The sequence below is a fragment of the Caretta caretta genome, chromosome 1 (assembly GCF_965140235.1).
Source record: "Caretta caretta isolate rCarCar2 chromosome 1, rCarCar1.hap1, whole genome shotgun sequence".
Taxonomy (NCBI): domain Eukaryota; kingdom Metazoa; phylum Chordata; order Testudines; family Cheloniidae; genus Caretta; species Caretta caretta.
In genome coordinates, this window is record NC_134206.1 from 246524434 (window position 1) to 246544772 (window position 20339).

Below are 20339 nucleotides of genomic sequence, written 5' to 3' on the forward strand. Positions count from 1 at the left end.
CCAGACCCTCATAGGGCCATCTGTGCCCAAGTAGGCCGGCCAGCACCGCAGATGTCAAGCCAGGCAATGGACCCAGCTAAGGCCCCGACATCTAAGGGCAAGCTAGTTATGGGCCCATCCTCTAAAGCAGAGAGCATGCCCTGTCTCTGGACTGCTGACATCGATCCCCATCACCATGAACTAGGACCTCAGCACCGCAGCCTCAGTCCTTGGTTAGAAGATCCCAGTCCCTGACACCAAGGTCCCCACCTACAAGGCATGGGACACCTAAATCACAATGCCGATCCCTGTACCCACTGCACCGTCAGGTCTCCCACCGGAGATCACCACGGTGCAGATCACTATTGCTAAGTGGTCTCCCAGGCGTCGATCCCTCCTGGTGTGGGATCATTCCCGGTCGCAGCACCAGTCTCCGGTTCCCCAATACCGCTCTTTGGGCAGGCACTGATCCTCCCCCTCTCCTTACCTGTTGCCAATGAGGGTCAGTCGGCAGAGTCAGGCATCTACAGCACCACCCAAGTCACTGGAAGGGCAATGGTCTGAGTGAAAGGGGAAGTTCAGCCCCTCACCTATAAAAGGCGAATTGCCACCGGCCTGCGAAACCCGTGCGGCTCTGCAGTGGCGGCATGGAGACAGGGACAGTGGCCTCCTCAGTAGCAGTAGCAGGAACCCATGGGGTGTTTCTGTTATGCCGGTCTCATACTTCCACTGTTCCTCCCAGGCCACATCGGACAAACCCCCCCAGCCCTGCTGGCACCACAGTTGGAGCACAGTGCCGAATCCGACATGGTGGTGACACCAATGCCCAAGGAGCCATCCCCAGACAAGCAAGGGAAAGCCGCCCTTCCCCCTGCAGTGCAGTCATCTTCCTCATCTCCAGATGAAGCAGTGGTGGGCCCCGGCAAACGAGCAGCCCTCCCCAATGACTTCCAGGAGCACCAGGGCCTGCTTACAATGGGGGCTGCCAAGCTGAACTTGGAGGTCAAGAAGCTAGTGGAGGAGTCCAATGACCTCTTATATCATACCCTCCTCCACCCTGGCCCAGGTCATGTTGCCCGTCCACCCAGGGGGCCAAAAAATTGCTGTGTGGCAGACCCCCCTCTTCCATTCCATCTACCTCTAAGAAGGCAGAAAAGAAGGACTATGTCCACACAAAGGGATTTGAATACCTGTATACCCATCCTCCTGCGGGGTCCCTGGTCATGTCTGTCGTTAACAAAAGGGACAGGCCAGTAGCACACCGAAAACTGAAGACACCAAGATGCTGGACTTGTTTGGCAGGAAAATTTATTTCGACAGCCAGCCTGCAATTTCAGGTGTCTAACCATCAGGCTCTGCTAGGCAAGTACAATTCAACCTGTGGGACTCCACCAGAAAGTTCAAGGAGGGCCTTGAACAGGAGTTCGCCACCTTGGTGGACAAGGGCAAAACAGTGGCAAGAGGCACCCTCTAGATGGCCTGGGATGCTATGGACTCTGCGGTGGTCATGAGGCGCAGCTCTTGGGTGCAGTCCTCCAGGCTCTCCCAGGAGATGCAGGATCTCCCATTTGAGGGACCAGGGTTCTTCTCGGAACTGACCAATGCACGGCTCCATGGACTTAAAGACTCCTGTGCCGCATTCTGTCCCGTGGCCCTACACACACCTAAGCAGGCTAGGAAGCCATTCTGTTCCCTACCTCTGTTGAGGGCCTGGGGTGTCCCCCGGTCCAGCTCCTACAGGAAGAAGGACAGAGACAATGGGTTTAAGCAGCAGCTCCTTTCATCCTCCCGTTCCTCTGCCCAGTCTGGCCAAGGCTTCCAGAGGCCAAGGAAGCCAGAAGCAGGCATTTTGAGGATGCACTCAAAGATGGTGCCCCAGTCACTTCCCAGGATCCAGCATTCACAGGGTCTGTATCTCAGTCATGGGTGGTGCATGAACCACCAGCTGGGGGCAGGGCCGGCTCTAGGCACCAGCAAAACAAGCAGGTGCTTGGGGTGGCACATTTCTAGGGGCGGCATCCCGGCGCCGGCCATGCCGCCCCTGGCAATGTGCCCCCGCTCGCCTCCGCTCCGCCCCCGGCTGCTCCCTTGAGCGCACCGCTGCCTCTCCGCTTCTCCTCCTTCCTGCCCAGGCTTACTGCGCGCCAAACAGCTGTTTTGCCCGGCAAGCCCGGGAGGGAGGGAGGAGAAGCCGCACGGCGGCGCGCTCGGGGGAGGCGGCGGCGGTGGAGCGCAGGCGAGCTGGGGCGGGGAGCGGTTCCTCTACCACCCCCACTCACCCCCGCTTCGCCTGCTCCCCTGAACACGCTGCCTCTCCCTCACCTGAGAGGGAGGGGGGGAGAAGCGGAGCAGCCGGTGTGTTCAAGGGAGCAGGCGGGAGTGGAGATGAGCTGGGGTTGGCCCAGGGGAGGAGGCGGGGGGAGGGGGGGGATTTGGGGAAGGGGTTGGGAAGGGGCGGAGTTAGGGCAGAGCCAGGGGCAGCGAAACATTTTTTTGCTTGGGGCTGCAAAAATCCTAGAGCCAGGCCCTGGCTAGGGGAGGCTAGCCGCAGCCGCCCCAGGCCCAGAGTGCCGGGAAGGTGGGTGGCGCGCACAGCCCCAGCCTCCACAGCTCCAGAGCACTGGGAAAGCGGGCAGCGCGCAACCTCGCCAGCCCCAAACGGAGCACGGGGGGCTGGAGTAGGAGCCGGACTGGGGCTGCCGCTTGCAGGGAGCCGGGGCCATGTCTGGCTGTTTGGGGAGGCACAGCCTCCCCCAGCCTATGCGACCTACCGCTGGCCATGACATCAGTGTTCCTGCCTGAGAGGAATACGTGAGCGTTAGCATTCTAAGGGTTAATGGATGCCACTGTAGGACAATCACAATGGATTACTGTATCGTTATTGGGAATAATACATTCCACTGGGACTTTTCCCACCAGGTACAGTCATTCAAGCACAATTTTCTGCACTTTACCTTGCATGAGCTTTAACTGCTTCTCTCTTTCATGAATATATTAATTTATGACTAGTTAATTTTTTATTTAAACTTTTGTCATGAAATATTAGTCATTCCAGCAGCACTGAGATTCCATGTGCTATGGATGTCTCACTTGTGAAAACATAAATGGATAATAAATCCAAATACAGCTGGAAAATACATCTTACTGACTGGGAATAAGAATTGTGCAGAGAAGATCCCATGCTGATTGAGAAGAGGGGACTTACTCTGCTTTCTTTCCCCTTTTCTGTCTTTACCTTTCTGTCGCCCCTCCATGGTTGGAGGAAATGGGACAGGACTGACCAATTTACCCATAGAATGAATAGAAAGCATGATGTCATCCAGCACTTAATTGTCTCAGACTCAGACAAGTGCTGGGGTGTCAGTACTAGAGCTGGCTGAATAGTGGGGTAAAAGTTAACAAAATTCAAAATTCAATTCCATTATTTTCATAACTCTTTCATTTGGTAGTTCTTGAGTGAACACTTGTATTCATGCCATAAAGTCTCAACAAGCCACCTTATATATCTTCTATAAAACTGTTTTGGAGTGAGGATGTTACAGATAGAAAGAGGACAGGTGAAAAACCCAGTGATTTTAAAATAAGCAACCAAGCTGCATAAATATAATGGACTGATCACTTAGCATGAACATCAGTGAGCCTAGGGAATAGGAGTGGGGATGCTCAAGCAACAGAAAGATCCCTTGCCTAGAGACACTTCGAACATGGTTCAGCGCCAGAACATCAAGCCAGTTGGTTTCAGTGTACTGTAGATATTTAGGCAGAGGTGCTCAGCACTTGGGGACAGTTTCCCTATGGAACCATTTCTGTGTATAACAGAAGGTCATATGAGCTCCTGCTGGCAGGGATAAAGCCCATCAGATGTGATTTGATCATCAAGGTGAAATGCAAAAGTTGACTAGCAGAAGCCAGTTTGGGATGTGATTTGCCAGTAATTACATGCTATGGCCATGACAAAAGAACATTTAATGCAAAGTCTGTTAGCCAATAAATCTGGCTGTTAGCTTTCTTCTTCCCTCATCCATCTGATTTTAAATCTGGGATCCATCTCATTGCCAAATATTGTGGATGCCTTCATAGAGTCTGCTTATCGCTTGTAGTCTTTCTCTCCCCCTATAAATTTCCCCAGTCCTTTCCTTCATAGTTTCCAGCGGTCTCCATTTAGCCAGTCCAAATCTAAGTTTTTAAAAATGTTCCAAACCAAGGTGCTATGTGTCAGGACAGCAAGGTAGAGAAATTCCCTCCCTTTTATGGGGTTATTGTGCAAGCAGACAAAAGGCAGCTATGATGTGGTGTTGAGGGGCCATCAGGAAATTTGGTTGCAGACCAGGGTTTATTTTTGGAAGTGGAGTGGAGGGATACTTTTTTTGAGGGAGTGGAGAGGAATTTTGGCAATAGGGAAAACCTACTGGACACTGGGGATAAACAAAGGATATACAGGATTGTGTGTGTTTGTGTGTTGGGGAGACTAAGGGACAGAGGAAACCATAAAATTCCCTAACTCCCAGGAGAGAGACAAAAAAGGGGAGAAGCCAGGAGTCCCCACTTCCCAACAAAAAGCATATAGGAGATGCTCTCTGAAGATGCTGGTGAGTGGGGTAATGACCTGCTGCTCTTCCCTGAAGCCAAGAAGATAACTGCAGGTACAGGGAGACATCTCTTAGGAGAGAGTAGGTTTGTAACTCACTCAATTGCAGGGTGTCACTGTGAGTGCTAATGGTACACCAGTCCCCTAGATGTGTGGTAGCGTTCACTGTGTGTCATGAGTATGGAGGCAAGGCACTAGGTGTTCCTGGCATCAACCTCACAGCCCTTGGTGGGTTCCCATAAACACTCACGTTTTGAGGAATATAGGACTCTTCTGTTAGGGCTGCCAGAAACGAAACTCTGCAAATACCCCATTCTCAATAACTATAAGTTACAATAGAAGATCAACACCCCATTTCTAATCCAGTCCGCAATGAAAGCCCAATAGAGGAGGGTAAAAGTAGAAGACTCTCATTGAGGTCTTCTCCACATCATCCCCTTGCTGTGCATGTCCAATTGACCTCATAACTCCTGGTAAAATGGATCTGAGCTGAAGCACTAGATCAGCTTCACTTCTCCTTTGGTGAAGTTTTGGATCTGGATCTGAATGTGGGAGTTTGGACCCATCTGCACTTTATAAAATGTGGCAAGTTATGAAAATTAATGCTATTAATTTTGTTTCTGTCCATTTATGGTATTTTCATATCCCTTTGGCCACCCTTTTCTCCTGTTTGGATGACCTTGCAGGGTCAACGTCACTGAGCAAGTGCACCAATTTGCCCTCAGGAAAGTTGCTTAGGAGGTAATGCCGATGCACTCATTTTTAATGACTTGTGTTAACAGAACTCTAGTAAACTTCAGAGTCGTAATTCAACACCTGTGCAGCTGCATCAGTAGTAGCAATGGAAATTATAGCATAGACAGGGCACTTGTGCTTTTACAACAACCAGGCTGACTCCCATGATTGCATTTCAGAGACATCGTGTACATATTTCTCCAGCATATCTCAGTGCGAGGGTTGGCACTCATCAGTCCCCTGGTTATGTTTTATGCTAATTTGCCATCTCCTTACAGTGACTGCTGAAAATGACTTACAACAATAAATTTAAATGAAAATACATGAGCTGAATTGAAAGACAGAGTTAACTTGCACATGCGCAAGACAGGAGTCCTTTTTTGGGGGTCTCTCCTGTGGGCTTTTTTTCACCCATTAATCTCTACATCTGCACCTTGGAGGGGCCAAGGGGGAGCTTTGTGAGTATTGTGAGGAGCCTTTCATGGAGGGAGTGGGGAAGTTGTGTGTAAACCTGGGGGTAGTCAATACACACTGGACAGCAGGGGACGGCCTGGTGGTTTGGCTATTCTTTGGTTACTTCAAGCCAGGGGGTGCAGGAGCATCCCCAGTTCCAGCACTTCCGTAGAACAGTATCTTTTGTTCTATTAAGCACAATAATTAATGACAGTTGAGGGCTGTGGTTTGTTTACTCCGGGGTTGGAGGGGCAGAGCGGGCGCTCTGGCTTCTGCGGCACCACTTCCCCTGCTCCAGGGGCGAGGCTTGGCAGCCTGCTCCGCTTCAGCCTGCCGCCGCCTCTGGGAGCCACTAGAGGGCGCTGCGGGGGCGCCTGGCACTACAACTCCCGTCGGGCCTTGCGGCTGCCACCGCCCCGGGGCAGGGCGCGCACAGCCTGCTGGGGCTGGGCTGCGCGCGGGGCCGGCGCCCATGGTGGATAGTGGCCGAGGGGCAGGGAGAACCGTTGGCTGCCGGGTCCATTCATCGCCGCTGCGTCCCCGCCGGGCGCCCCGCCGCCATGGAGGCGCTGATCCCCGTGATCAACAAGCTGCAGGACGTCTTCAACGCCGTGGGGGCCGACATCATCCAGCTGCCGCAGATCGTGGTGGTGGGGACGCAGGTGAGCGGGGCCGGGGCTGGGGCCGGGGCCGGGGCCGGGAGGGAGGCGCCCGGGGAGCGCGGGGCGGCAGCCGCCCTTTGGTGAAGGGCACCGGGGGACGCGGGCCTGGGAGGGGCGCTGGCTTCGCGCGGGGGCGGGCCCCGCTCCCGCCTGGTGCCCGAGGGCTCTGCGGGGCCCCTCCGGGGCCTGCCAGCCGGCGCGGGGTGGCCCCTAGGGAGACCCGCCGGCGCCCTTCAGCGGGAGCCCAGCACGGCTGCGCCCAGCGCCCGTCAGTGACTGACTGCGCCTCAGCCCCGGGAGGCGGGGGAGGCTTGTTCCCTCTTCGGCAGGTGGCCTGAGCGAGGGGGAGGCGTGAAGCGACCGGCTCCAAATGCCCCTGTCCCGCTGAAGGTGACTGCGCTGCCCACGCCAGCATCTTGCCGTGTTGGGCCACCAGCGGGCCCCCGTTTTATTCTGGGCTCGACCTTCCTGACGGTGCTTACGCTGCATAACGCTGGAAAGGGGGTGTAGTAAGAGAGGGCTGGGAAGGTAACTCCTAACACCGCATCTTTGTGACCCTGGCCCTCTGCTCTCATGTCCAGTCGTTTAACATCTCTGGCAGTTACTTGGATTGATTTCTATTAAATGGCAATTTGGTGCAACAGCTTAAAAACCGCAAACCTGTGTTGGTTCAAAATGATTGCAGCAAATGACTGGTTTAGTCTAGCCGTGCTAGTAGGTTTTAAAAACCAAATTGATACCATATTGTTGTTTAAAGGGATGATCTCAACTTAAATGGTTTCAGAGTAGCAGCCGTGTTGTTCTTTATCCACTGAATGCATCCGATGAAGTGGGCTGTAGCTCACAAAAGCTTATGCTCAAATAAATTGGTTCGTCTCTAAGATGCCACTAGTACTCCTTTTCTTTTTTCTCAACTTAAATGTGACCCATAATTTTTTTAAACCAAGTTATAAATCCATAAAAAGGTTTTACCTATCAGACTGAAAATAGTTCTTAGACAAAGGTTCCTGTGCAGTGTTTGAAACCCAAATGTTGAGCACTAGGACACTGAAAGTAAAATGAATTAAAAGTAGTAGAACTGAATTTTTTTCTGTTGTCTACACTTGGAGAAATGCACAAAGTAAAGCGCATAAGTAATTACCAACTAAATTAGATTTTTAAAATTCTTTCATTCGTAGTAGTGTAAGGCAGTGTTGTTCTTGTACATAAAAAAAAGTTTACCATAGCTACTTAAGGTGACCATATGCCTATGGCAATAGCAACTCAAATGGAGATGAGGCCGAGCCTATGTATTTTGGCTGCACTTTTGCAGGTGGATCTACATGAACAGGCTATTGAGTCCCCATTGACTTCAGTGGAGCTTTCTGCAGGTACATCAGTCTGTCCACATGGATCCAGCTGCACAACTGGTACTTCTCCATAGCAAGCAGGATCCCATGGCAGCAAGTCTGAGCCTGTGTCTATAGACTTGGGCTTGAGCTACGGCATTAAAAATAACTGTGTAGACATTCAGGTTCAGGCTGGATCTCTGGCTTTGAAGCTGCCTCCCCTCCCTAGGCTTCAGAGCCTGAGTTCCAGCCCAAGTCCTAATGTTTACAGCTATTTTTAGTGTCGTATCATGAGTCTGTTGGTCTGGGCTCTGAGATTCACTACTGCAACATTCTGTGTAGAAGTACCCTTTGTTAAAAATTTTGGAAGAAAAAATTTGCTTAATTTTTAGGGTTGATGGGTCTTTTTTTTGGTAAGTTATACCAAATCCAACGCAATTTCTGGATACTTGAGGATCAGTTATATTTATATATGGGGCAGATGGGAAATAATTTTCTGAGCTACTGATATTCTATTTATTCAAGAGAGCGCTATACATTTTGAACTTTGAAATACTTGTAGTACAAAAGCAGCTGTATTGCTGAAGCACATAATAGGTCTGCTCTCTAAGCCAGTTAGAATGTAGTGGTCAAGAGAAGTACAGGAAGCAGCTGTCATTCTGTTTTACCAACATTCATCTGATAGAATAATAATACATCAGTCATTTAGTATAATAGACATAAAATACTTGTAATGGAACACTGTCAAGGGTATATTTCCTGCTCTTAGGGAAAAAGTCTATTTTGCATTTACAGTTAAGTGCCTTACTATTTTTGTAGCAGAAAGGACACCATTATCCTCTGAAAACATTTAATCTCTTCCACTGATATGCTTATTCTTAATGTACAAGAATTGTAAAACAATAGTTACAGTATTTTTCAGGGTAATTCACTTCCCAAAACAGTTGTAATTGTGGCATTCTTCCACCTGACCCTATGTTTGAAACTTTCCTTGCTTAACTTTGTGCATTTTATTGACATGGCAGTTTGGGGGCAAGAATCTCAAAGGATTAACAGCTTTTCCTAGTTTACCATTCATAAATGCGTAGAGCAAATAATGGTCTTAATATCCTTCCGTACGATGCATTTAATTTGAATAGTCCACTGTTATAAATATTCTGTTTTTATATTCTAACAGCTCTGTAGTCAATTTCATGATGATCCTACTTACCTTGTAGATAGGGGTCTCATGACATTGTATTAAAGGGCTTTGTAAAGTCCGAATAAATTGTATCCTTCCTAATATTTTAACAGTAAAAATAATCATATTTGTTAGCTCTGATTGCTGTGATGTGAATCTGTGTTGTCTGCCCTCAGTGAAATTATAGCCTTTTGGGTGTGTGCTTGTTTTGTTCCTTTATTAAGGTTGGTTTATGGTTCTACAGATTTCTGGACACTCCTTAAATTTCTTCTTGAATTGTTACATTAGCTTTATTACCTTATTTTAAGTAAATTTTGAAATGAACCTCCTTCAGATTCTCTGTGTAGGCCAGTTACTTCAGAATTTTGAGGTTAAATGCCATATGGCCCTGGCATTCTTCTAAGATGTCTAATTTCCTAGTAGTTTGCTGGCAGATGAAGACTTCCTTTAATATTTTGCCTTTCTTCCTTTTGACTTTTCAAATCTGTTTCTGTATTCTTCACCTGCCTCATTCGTTGTGGAAAACGGACCCTGTCAAATGAAAGAGAATTTCTCTATCTACTGTCAGTGAATTGTTCTCGTTCTTTCCTTGTGTCTGTTTCTCTCCTTAAATTGCCTTTATTTTTTTTATATACATTCTATGTGGACAGGAATATTGTTTTAATCTTCTGTAATTTCAATTTCACACTCATCACTTTTGTTCTTCTATATTATAATGGTTCCACTCTTTCTTTGTATATAATATTTCATACCTTGCTTATGCCTTCTCTTATCCATGATATATTTTGTGTTTTTCTGCATGCTGTGTGGATTCTATTTATTTCTACAATATTTTTAGCTAGAAATTGCCCATATCCCGTGGGCATGCATTTAATTTATCTTTGAACGCTTTCTATTTCCCCAGTGTGCTCCTTTCCTCCATCGCTTTGTGATTCAACATTTCCTGCATTCCTTGAAAATATGCTCTGCTGAACTTCAGTGTCCTATTTTTTCCCTTTGTAAACACATTTTAGTCCTAATTATAAAATATTTCCTAACGGGCTTTGGGCACTATTATTCAGATGCCTCTGCCTCTCTAGTCATGTTCTGTGTTACTCCAAATAGTGTGAGAATTGTTCATTTTTCAGTTTTCTCTAGGTATTGCCCAGAGCAGCAATTCTGTGTCATAGTATAGATATTTTGCTAGCATTCTTGCCAGCCTTGGCAAAAGGAGTTGGGAGTTGTTACTACTGGTTTCTGCCCTTTGAACCCTTCCCATTACACTAATCTTGTGTCACTAATTCTGGTTATTCTGTCATTCCTAGCGGTGAGTATGTGGTTCTGTTTCTCCTTTGGTTTTATATGTTAGCTTTCTGCATTATCAAATTTTATGAAAAGGCACAGGCTGGAAATACTGTATAAGCAACACACGCAACACAATAGTGCAATAGCATCCAACCACTCTGATGTCTTCATCTTATATCTGTACTTTGCTCTGTGGTTAAGACTTGTTACTTATAAAGCTTTATGGAATGGCCTCAACCTAATAGCACAAAACACTACAGTAAAAAGAAAGAAGGTGTAATATTTGATTGTTCCCAAAACAATGAGTCTATTTGAATGTATATACATACAAAATACATGTGTGATAGTTATTGCTGTGGTTAATTGCCTACACTACAAAAGCATCTGGGTTCAAGAAGCGGTCAAACATGCGGCTCATTTATACGCAATGAGAATATTATCATATTTGGCCATCTCGGTAGGGCATTAATCGAAATGGCTATGAATGAGGTAGCTTTACTCTTCCAGGTTATTGTTTGCCTTCTGCAGGGTGTTTCTAGAAATCATTGCCTCTCCCATTGATTTAAATAATGACTAGTTTAGTAGTAAACACCATTACAGAAATGCATTATGGGCAACCTATGCTATGTGTAAAATTGTGACTTTACTTGTGCATCCCAGGCATGGCTTTGGGATGGTATTTTAGGTGAGGTATTGTAATACTTAGCTGCACATATGCTCATTAGTAGCACTTCTGAAATTGCCTCTCAGACTTATGTTTGTCTTCTGACTTATTAACTATTGTTTTGTTGCTATTTTGGGGCTTCCTATTGGAAAGTGCCTAAATGTACTTCCCACTATTTAACATACAGCCTTCCTGCATGGATCTTTCAAAGAGAACAGCTGTTTTATTCTATTAATGGCTGTGAGTGTCACACTGATTTGGGATTGCCTTAAATTTATTTTACTTTCTGTTGATTTTCTAATCTTGCTGAGTGGATGTGGTGTGCTTAGTACCCTAATGGTAGAACCATTCTGAATGTCATAATGTGGTATGTCAGGTTCTGCATAACAGCTGTCCTGCACATCCGCTGTATTCTGTTAGATAAAGTTAAGATTATAATTCTCACAGCAAGATACTGTTGGGGGAAAAAAATGTTTGTGAAGCCAGGTGTACGCTGTCAACTACTGGGATTCAGGGGCAAGTGTACCAGATGTTATATCGGGATATCCTCCTGGAGAGTTGGTACTTGTGCTAGCCATGGTTTAGTTTGTTAAATTTGAGTTCTCCTGCTTAGCTGCTAAGGCCTTGTCTTGACTGGGGATTTGTCCCAATTTCAGCTCTCAATTATAAAACAACGTTGTGCTTGCACTGTGTTGGTGTAAACCTCTGCTTTAGATAGGTCAAGCTGCAATCTGTCATTTACCCAGGTTTCAAGCAGGGGTATGCTCCACTTGGGAAAGCTCTGGTTTTCATGTCTGTAGAAGAGGTTTGCACCTGTGCATCTACACCATTGGCTGGCCACTGATGGGATAGAACTGCAAATGCATAATGCAGACAACAACTGGCAAGGAGTGTGCATTTGTCTCCCCAACTCCTTCCAGGCCCATTGGTTTTTATCTGCTGTTCACTGTGTCTGGTTTTATGTGTAGTTGTCTGTCTTCCTCTCAAGTGTCTCCTCCCCATGGTTCATACCCTGGCTGTTCTGGTGAAATTGACATTAATTAGCTGTTTATTTTACACTTTCAAGACACTGTGTAATCTACTTCTGATGTAGGTTGGATTGAGGAGTACTTGATGGTATGCTGTACTTGTGCCTCTCTGGCCCTATCATTAGTTTCTGCAGAATTTTTTTAGGGCCTTTAGGTTTGTGAAGAAAACCTTCAGAATGTGATCAATGCCTCACTGAGTCTGCAGATGGATGAATGAAAGGATAGTTGTAACAGAATTATGAACTGTGTCCCCTTCATCTAAAGCAGTGCTACTCAAAGTGGTGGTCCGCAGACTGGTGCCGGTCTGCGAGCCATCGGCTGCCGGTCTGCGCGCACATTGGAAAAAAAAATTGCCGGTCCCCCACATCAGATAGCTTGAGAAGCACTGAACTAAAGGATTTTAATATTGAAGCCCATGACAGTGTTAACTATATTACTGCTGATCAGTTTAGTGGATACATCTAGCTAGTTAGTGTGTGGGTAGAGCTGAGTATAGATAAACTTGGAAGGATTAGATTTTGATTGGTAAAAGTCAGCAAACATCAGTTTCCCCACGAATGAATGAAAAGATATTTCCATTGATGATGATAAAAATCTGTGGATAGGCAAGAGAGAAAAATGGTGTTGAGAAGTTATTAGAATTGGCTTTAAGGCAGGGTGGATAAAAATCAATGATTTAAAAAAAATCGGATTTTTTTATTTAAATCTGATTTTTTTTGATAAAATGCTTTTTGAGGAAAAACCCTGTCTAAAGATAGTTTTAATTAAGATACGTTATAGCTCAAAGATATCTCATCATGGAATAGGGATTATACATTCTAATTCTATAGTATGAGGCCATATATTCATGTAATGTTTAAGAAAAGTTTTGTAAATGACTTCCAATAGTTCATGGATTAGGGACCCAATCTTATGGGGCTCCACAGGCTTCTGTATAGATTATTTAGGTTAATCTCTCTATCTACACAATGGGATTCAGTGCTCAGTCTAGAACAGGGATCGGCAACTTTTCAGAAGTGGTGTGCTGAGTTTTCATTTATTCACTCCAATTTAAGTTTTTGTGTGCCAGTAATACATTTTAACGTTTTTAGAAGGTCTCTTTCTAGAAGTCTATAATATATAACTAAACTATTGTTGTATGTAAAGTAAATAAGGTTTTGCTTCATTTAAAATTAAATTAAAATGCAGAGCCCCCCGGTGGCCAGGATCCGGGCAGTGTGAGTGACACTGAAAATCAGCTCGCATGCTGCATTTGGCATGCGTGCCATAGGTTGCCTACCCCTGGTCTAAAAGATGCCATCAGAGATGCTTAGTTTTGCAGTTCTCAAACTGGATTTGTGTCTCCAGAAATAACATGCTTGTTAACAGCAAAAATGTTTTTAAATAAATAAATAAAATATAGAGGTGAGAAATAACAGACCTCAACCCTATTATCCCTCTGCAAATTTTGTGTACACAGATTCAATCCCTTACCTCTTTCTAAAAGTGCAAAGTTTCAAAAAGTTCAATGAATAAAAGATTGTTGGGGGTGGAATAGATCTGGACAAGGAGTAGAAGTCTGGAGATAAATGTGGGAAGGGAGTGACAGGCAAGAGAAACAAAAGTGAAACTGAGCAGTATATTCCCAAAGTCTTGTCTTTCTGAGTGTAGCCTTCATTGATTTGAGATCTACCATACCATTCTCTCACTAGAAGGGAAGACCTATAATGGCAGCAGGCCGTAAAGGAGACCCAGTTTGGGAATAAGAACCATTCAAGAAATATATGTTTGATGATGATGTTTTAAAGAAAGTCACACCAGTGAACTGGTAGAAGTCACTTAAGCACTTTGATTCAGAGACTTGAAGTGATGATCTCACTTTTAACAGCAGTAGCTGCTTCTGCCGGTGTAGAAAGAATATTTTCTTCCTTTGGATTACTTCATTCCAAACTGAGAAATTGTTTGGGTCCTGAAAAAGCAGGAAAGAGTGTTTTTCTTTTCCAGATTATGAACAAACAGGAAAATGAAGGTGAAGACAACTGAGTTAGCTGCAGAAGCCAATATTTTAAGTTTCTCATATTGACCTGGCTGACAGTCAATTGATTTTTTTCTTAAATATTTCATTTAACTATTTGAGTTAAAAAAAATTTTAACAAAAACCTGATTACAAGAAAACTTGTATGTTTAACTAAATTCAAAAATTCATATGCTTGTTTTGTTAAAATATTATGTTTGCTGTTGAAGAAAAAAATCCAGAATACATAACGTTGTGTTTTAGTTAAATAAAAAAATTTAAATGTCTGTCTGGTGATATTCTCCTCCTAATACAGCATGGCAAGAAAATCCTCCAAATATTAATCATTAACCTGTTGAATTGGAGATAGTTCACCTCCCAATGACTTTATAAATATCTGCTTCAATTACCTTTGGCCATTGAAATAACCAAACAATCATTCATTTTCTGATATAGGTGCAAAACTAATCAGAAAAGTTTTCAAAGTAAATCACTTAAAAATGTATAGTGTGTACCTTTTAAAAATGAAACCTACATCTCTCTGAGTTGAAAAGGATATGTATTAAGGTTATAAGAATCAACAAGAATGCACTTTTATGTAGAAATCCATGATTAAATTGAGTCTTCCTGACTAGTGATTTAAATCAAATCCACCCTGCTTTAAGGATATTTACTTTCATTTCTGAGGGCATTCTGCACCAAAAAAATAAAAATTCTGTACACAGTATTTTAAAATTCTGCAAATTTTATTTGTCAAATAAATGTGGAGGCTCCAGCATGGCATTGGGGAGCACAGGCCACTGGCTGCGCAGAGGTGGGAGATCACTGTGCATCTTCCTCTCCCCCCCCCCCCCCCCCGGGGACACAGACTCTGTGGTGAGTCTGCACCCAACCCTGACATAGCGTAAGGACCGGACCTGCCCCAGAAACAACCCAGGTCCCTGCCTCTCCGGGTCAGGTGCACCAGGTGTGGGCAGGCAGGCTGAGCAAGGCAGGATCCAAGTGTGGGGGGGATCCAGGTGTGGATTGAGAGGGTTCTGTTTAGGGCATTCTGGGTGCGGGTGGCTCATTGGGGGATCCAGGTGCGGAGGGGATTGGATGCACAGGAGCTTGTTGAGGGGGAGGGAGGTTCTGGGTGCAATGGCAATGGGACTGTAGGGGGGTCCAGGTAAAGGTGGTTGGAGCTCAGCTCGGGGGAGGGTGTCGGGTAGATAGAACTTTGCAAGGGGGTCTGGGTGTGGGGGGTCAGTGTGGGGTCCAGATGCTGGGGAAGTGGGGCTCAATGGGGTGGGGATGCAGGTGCAGCTGGTTGGGGCTTGTCGGGGTGGTCCAGGTTCAGGGGGAGTGTGGCTCGGCAAGAGGGTCTAGATATGATGGGGTCTGGGTACATGGGGGTTGGGCAGATGGGGGAGCAGCTCCCTGTACAGGGATCCCTCACCCTACAGTTGAGGAATGATGGGTTCAGGGAGCATGAAGCGGAGGTGGAGGAGGGTTGCAGAGCTTCTTGCAGCTGGGGGGGAAATCTAGAGGTGGGTCTGACCTGGCCCGAGATGCCGTGCAGGGGAAGAGGAAGTCCCATCCTCCCCAGCCCAGCCAGGACTAGCAGCCGAGCCTGACGCAGGGTAGGAGCCACCAGCCTGGTCTTCCCCAGTCCCGCCTCCTGCCACAGTGATTTACCTCTGCCGGCTGCCCTGGGCACCGAAAACATACTACTGGGGAGGGTTGCATGACCACTCTTGTGGCTTCCCTTTGTTTCCCTGTCAGAAAGTCATTTTTCTTCAAGGAAGCAAAGAAAACTGCAGGGGATGTAAATTCTGTGTATACGCAGTAGCACAGAATTCCTCCACGCGTATACTTTGTATATGTTGACATAGATGTGGACAATTTGTGTTTTAACAGTTGTGAAAATTTAACTTTTTGAACTGCAACATGTCATTAAATAATTCTGCCCCCCAATTTCCTGCAACTTATGAAAATTTAAATTGATAAAAATAAAAGCTTAAAACCCATAATTTTGTACAACTGTGAAAGTTTAAAATCAATAAAGTAAAATACTTAAACATTGATATTTTCTGTTGAAATTATTTAAAAAAAAAAAAAAGTTCTGCCAAGCCTAAGTTTAAAGTACTGCCATTTTTTCATAAGAACATAAGAATGGCCATACTGGATCACACCAAAGGTCCATCTAACCAAGTATCCTGTCTTCTGACTGTGCCAATGCCAGGTGCTCCAGAGGGAATGAACAGAACAGGTAATCATCAAGTGATCCATTCCCTGTCACCCATTCTCAGCTTCTGGCAAACAGAAGCTAGGGACACCATCCCTGCCCATCCTGGCTAATAGCCATTGATGGCCTATCCTCCATGAATTTATCTAGTTCTTTTTTGAACCCTGTTATTGTCTTGGCTTTCACAACATCCTCTGGCAAAGAGTTCCGCAGGTTGACTATGCGTTGTGTGAAGAAATATTTCCTTTTGTATGTTTTAAAGATATTGTATAAGCATTTTTTTTGTAGTTTTTCAAAACTGGAATTGTCATCTGTGAAGCTAACAAACAGAAAAGGATTATCACAATGGACTGCTCCACTAAGGATCTTCATGCTGTACCAAAAGCATTGTTAAGATTTCCAACTGCACTAAGAGGCTGTGAAGTTTACCTGTTTCGAATGCCTTGCATCAGTTGTGCAAAACTTTTGATTCAAGGTCAGTATCAGAGATACAATACTTGTAACTAACTGGCATCATACCTGGCAGACAGAGACTAGGGATGTCATCCCTTCCCATCCTGGCTAATAGCCATTGATGGACCTATCCTACAAGAATTTATCTAGTTCTTTTTTTGAACCTTGTTGTAGTCTTGGCTTTCATAACATCCTCTTGCAAGGAGTTCCACAGGTTGGCTGCTTTGTGTGAAGAAATACTTCCTTTTGTTTGATTTAAACGTGCTGCCTATTAACTTCATTTGGTGACCCCTAGTTCTTGTGTTATGAAAAGGAGTAAATAACATTTCGTTATTTACTTTCTCCACACCAGTCATGATTTTATAGACCTCTATCATATCCCTCCTTGGTCGTCTCTTTTCCAAGCTGAAAAGTCCCAGTCTTATTAATCTCTCCTCAGATGGAAGCCATTCCATACCCCTAATTATTTTTTGCCCTTTTCTGAACCTTTTCCAATTCCAATATATCTTTTTTGACTACATCTGTTCGCAGTATTCAATATGTGGGGATACCATGGATTTATATAGAGGCAATATATTTTTTGTCTTCTTATCTATATCTTTCTTAACAATTCTCAACATTCTGTTTGCTTTTTGAACTTCCACGGCAAATTGAGTGGATGTTTTCAGAGACCTATCCACAATGACTCCAAGATCTTTCTTGAGTGGTAACAGCTAATTTAGACCCCATCATCTTATGTACAGTTGGGATTATGTTTTCCAATGTGCATTACTTTGAATTTATTAACACTGAATTTCATCTGCCATCTTATTGTCCAGTCACCCAGTTTTGAGAGATCCTTTAGTTGCTCTTTGCAGTCTGCTTGGGGCTTAACTATCTTGAGTAGTTTCTGCAAATTTTGTCACCTCACTGTTTACCCCTTTTTCCAGATAATTTATGAATATGTTGAATAGGACTGGGGCCACTGCAGCCCCCTGGGGGACACCCTATTTACCTCTCTTCATTCTGAAAACTGTTTATTCCTACCCTTTGTTTCCTATCTTTTAACCAGTTATCAATCCATGAGAGGACCTTCCCTCTTTTCCGCTGACTCCTGCTTGCTGCCAGGGCTCTGTTCACCTTCTGAGTGGCAGAGTGTCTTTTCCAAATACTTGATAACGTTTTTTTTTGGTTAATCTGTTTTACCCTGGTGCCTTAATCCTGCCCACACTTTAAAAAAATTGTTTCCAAAAGAGCTGAGGGGGGGGGGGGGGAGTCAATTTGACAACCACAAACATACTCTAAATCTAGAGAAATCTGTAATGTATGTTAGAAGCTGTTGGAGAAGATTCCTACACATGATGATCAGAAGGCACAGGCTTAATGTTGTCAAATGTCTAAATAATAAATCTCTAGCAATGAGTTTTCTTGTTTGGAATTTAGAATCAGTTTAAGACTACAGTAGAACCTCAGAGTTACAAGCATCTTGGGAATGGAGGTTGTTCATAACTCTGAAATGTTCGTAACACTGAACAAAACGTTATGGTTATTTCAAAAGTTTACAACTGAACTGTGAATTTAATATAGCTTTGAAACTTTATTATGTAGAAGAAAAATGCTGCTTTCCCTTTATTTTTTTTAATAGTTTACATCTAACAGAGTACTCTACTGTATTTGTTTTGTTTTGGTCTCTGCTACTGCCTGATTGTGTGCTTCCAGTTCCAAATGAGGTGTGTGATTGACTGGTCAGTTCACAACTCTGGTGTTTGTAACTCTGAGGTTCTTCTTCAGCTATTTTTAAGATACAAGATGGCTTGGGTTTTTTTGCTATATTGCAAAGTGGAATTTTATTGTTTTAAAAAGGTTGAGCACAACTATTGTAATGTTTGTACAGTACTATTCCATAATAGTTTCCCATGTGCATACTTTATTCCAGAAATATTAATGCACTTCCAAAGTAAAGTAATTATTCTGGAATAACATCCATGTGGGGAGCTGTTCCAGAATAGCTAGTGTGTAGCTACTTACTCTACAGTAGCTACCCCAGTCAATTTCCCTATGTAGACAAGTCCTTAGAAAAAGTGAACTAGATTCTATTCCTCCCTATGCATCAGCTATGGAATTGCTTACTAAATTCGGAATATGGGGCCAAATAGTTACAACTGTGCAAACTGCTGAAAGATGATGGGTTTTACACAGGTGTTACAGAGAGCATAATCTGGCCAGCTGAACTTTTACTACTGTATTTGTGATTGTATGTAAGAAGGAAAGAATGCAGGTTTGCAAATCCCACATGGAATCTCAAAGCAGGGCTGGTAAGTTAGTTTTAAGAAAATGTTGAGGAGATGATTCTGTCCTATAGTGAAAGCTTTTGCTATTTCTGAGTTCCAATGATACTGCCAAGAATGACCTTGAGCGGATCACTGCGGACTATGTGGCTCTAGGAAGAAGGATAAAGGAGTTGGAGGCGCAAGTGGTGTTCTCGTCCATCCTCCCCGTGGAAGGAAAAGGCCTAGGTAGGGACCGTCGAATCGTGGAAGTCAACGAATGGCTACGCAGGTGGTGTTGGAGAGAAGGCTTTGGATTCTTTGACCATGGGATGGTGTTCCATGAAGGAGGAGTGCTCGGCAGAGACGGGCTCCATCTTACGAAGAGAGGGAAGAGCATCTTTGCCAGCAGGCTGGCTAACCTAGTGAGGAGGGCTTTAAACTAGGTTCACCAGGGGAAGGAGACCAAAGCCCTGAGGTAAGTGGGAAAGCGGGATACCGGGAGGAAGCACAGGCAGGAATGTCTGTGAGGGGAGGGCTCCTGCCTCATACTGGGAATGAGGGGCGATCAACAGGTTATCTCAAGTGCTTATATACAAATGCACAAAGCCTTGGAAACAAGCAGGGAGAACTGGAGGTCCTGGTGATGTCAAGGAACTATGATGTGATCGGAATAACAGAGACTTGGTGGGATAACTCACATGACTGGAGTACTGTCATGGATGGTTATAAACTGTTCAGGAAGGACAGGCAGGGCAGAAAAGGTGGGGGAGTAGCACTGTATGTAAGGGAGCAGTATGACTGCTCAGAGCTCCGGTACGAAACTGCAGAAAAACCTGAGTGTCTCTGGATTAAGTTTAGAAGTGTGTGCAACAAGAGTGATGTAGTGGTGGGAGTCTGCTATAGACCACCGGACCAGGGGGATGAGGTAGATGAGGCTTTCTTCCGGCAGCTCACGGAAGCTACTAGATCGCATGCCCTGATTCTCATGGGTGACTTTAATTTTCCTGATATCTGCTGGGAGAGCAATACAGCGGTGCATAGACAATCCAGGAAGTTTTTGGAAAGCGTAGGGGACAATTTCCTGGCGCAAGTGCTAGAGGAGCCAACTAGGGGGGGCGCTTTTCTTGACCTGCTGCTCACAAACCGGGTAGAATTAGTGGGGGAAGCAAAAGTGGATGGGAATCTGGGAGGCAGTGATCATGAGTTGGTTGAGTTCAGGATCCTGACGCAGGGAAGAAAGGTAAGCAGCAGGATATGGACCCTGGACTTCAGGAAAGCAGACTTCGACTCCCTCAGGGAATGGATGGCCAGGATCCCCTGGGGGACTAACTTGAAGGGGAAAGGAGTCCAGGAGAGCTGGCTGTATTTCAAGGAATCCCTGTTGAGGTTACAGGGACAAACCATCCCGATGAGTCGAAAGAATAGTAAATATGGCAGGCGACCAGCTTGGCTTAATGGTGAAATCCTAGCGGATCTTAAACATAAAAAAGAAGCTTACAAGAAGTGGAAGGTTGGA

At 44.9% G+C, this 20339-nt stretch overlaps 1 protein-coding gene across 4 annotated transcripts in view; it reads left to right on the forward strand.

Annotated features, from left to right (window-relative positions):
- The first annotated feature begins 6180 nt into the window (after window positions 1-6180).
- DNM1L (dynamin 1 like) overlaps window positions 6181-20339 on the forward strand; it is a 65708-nt gene continuing 51549 nt past the window's right edge. For all 4 annotated transcript variants that reach the window (XM_048829985.2, XM_048830005.2, XM_048829995.2 and 1 more), the window contains exon 1: window positions 6181-6417. In XM_048829985.2, the coding sequence (XP_048685942.1) occupies window positions 6316-6417 (102 nt within the window). In that variant the 5' untranslated portion in view covers window positions 6181-6315. The remainder of the gene's footprint in view (window positions 6418-20339) is intronic.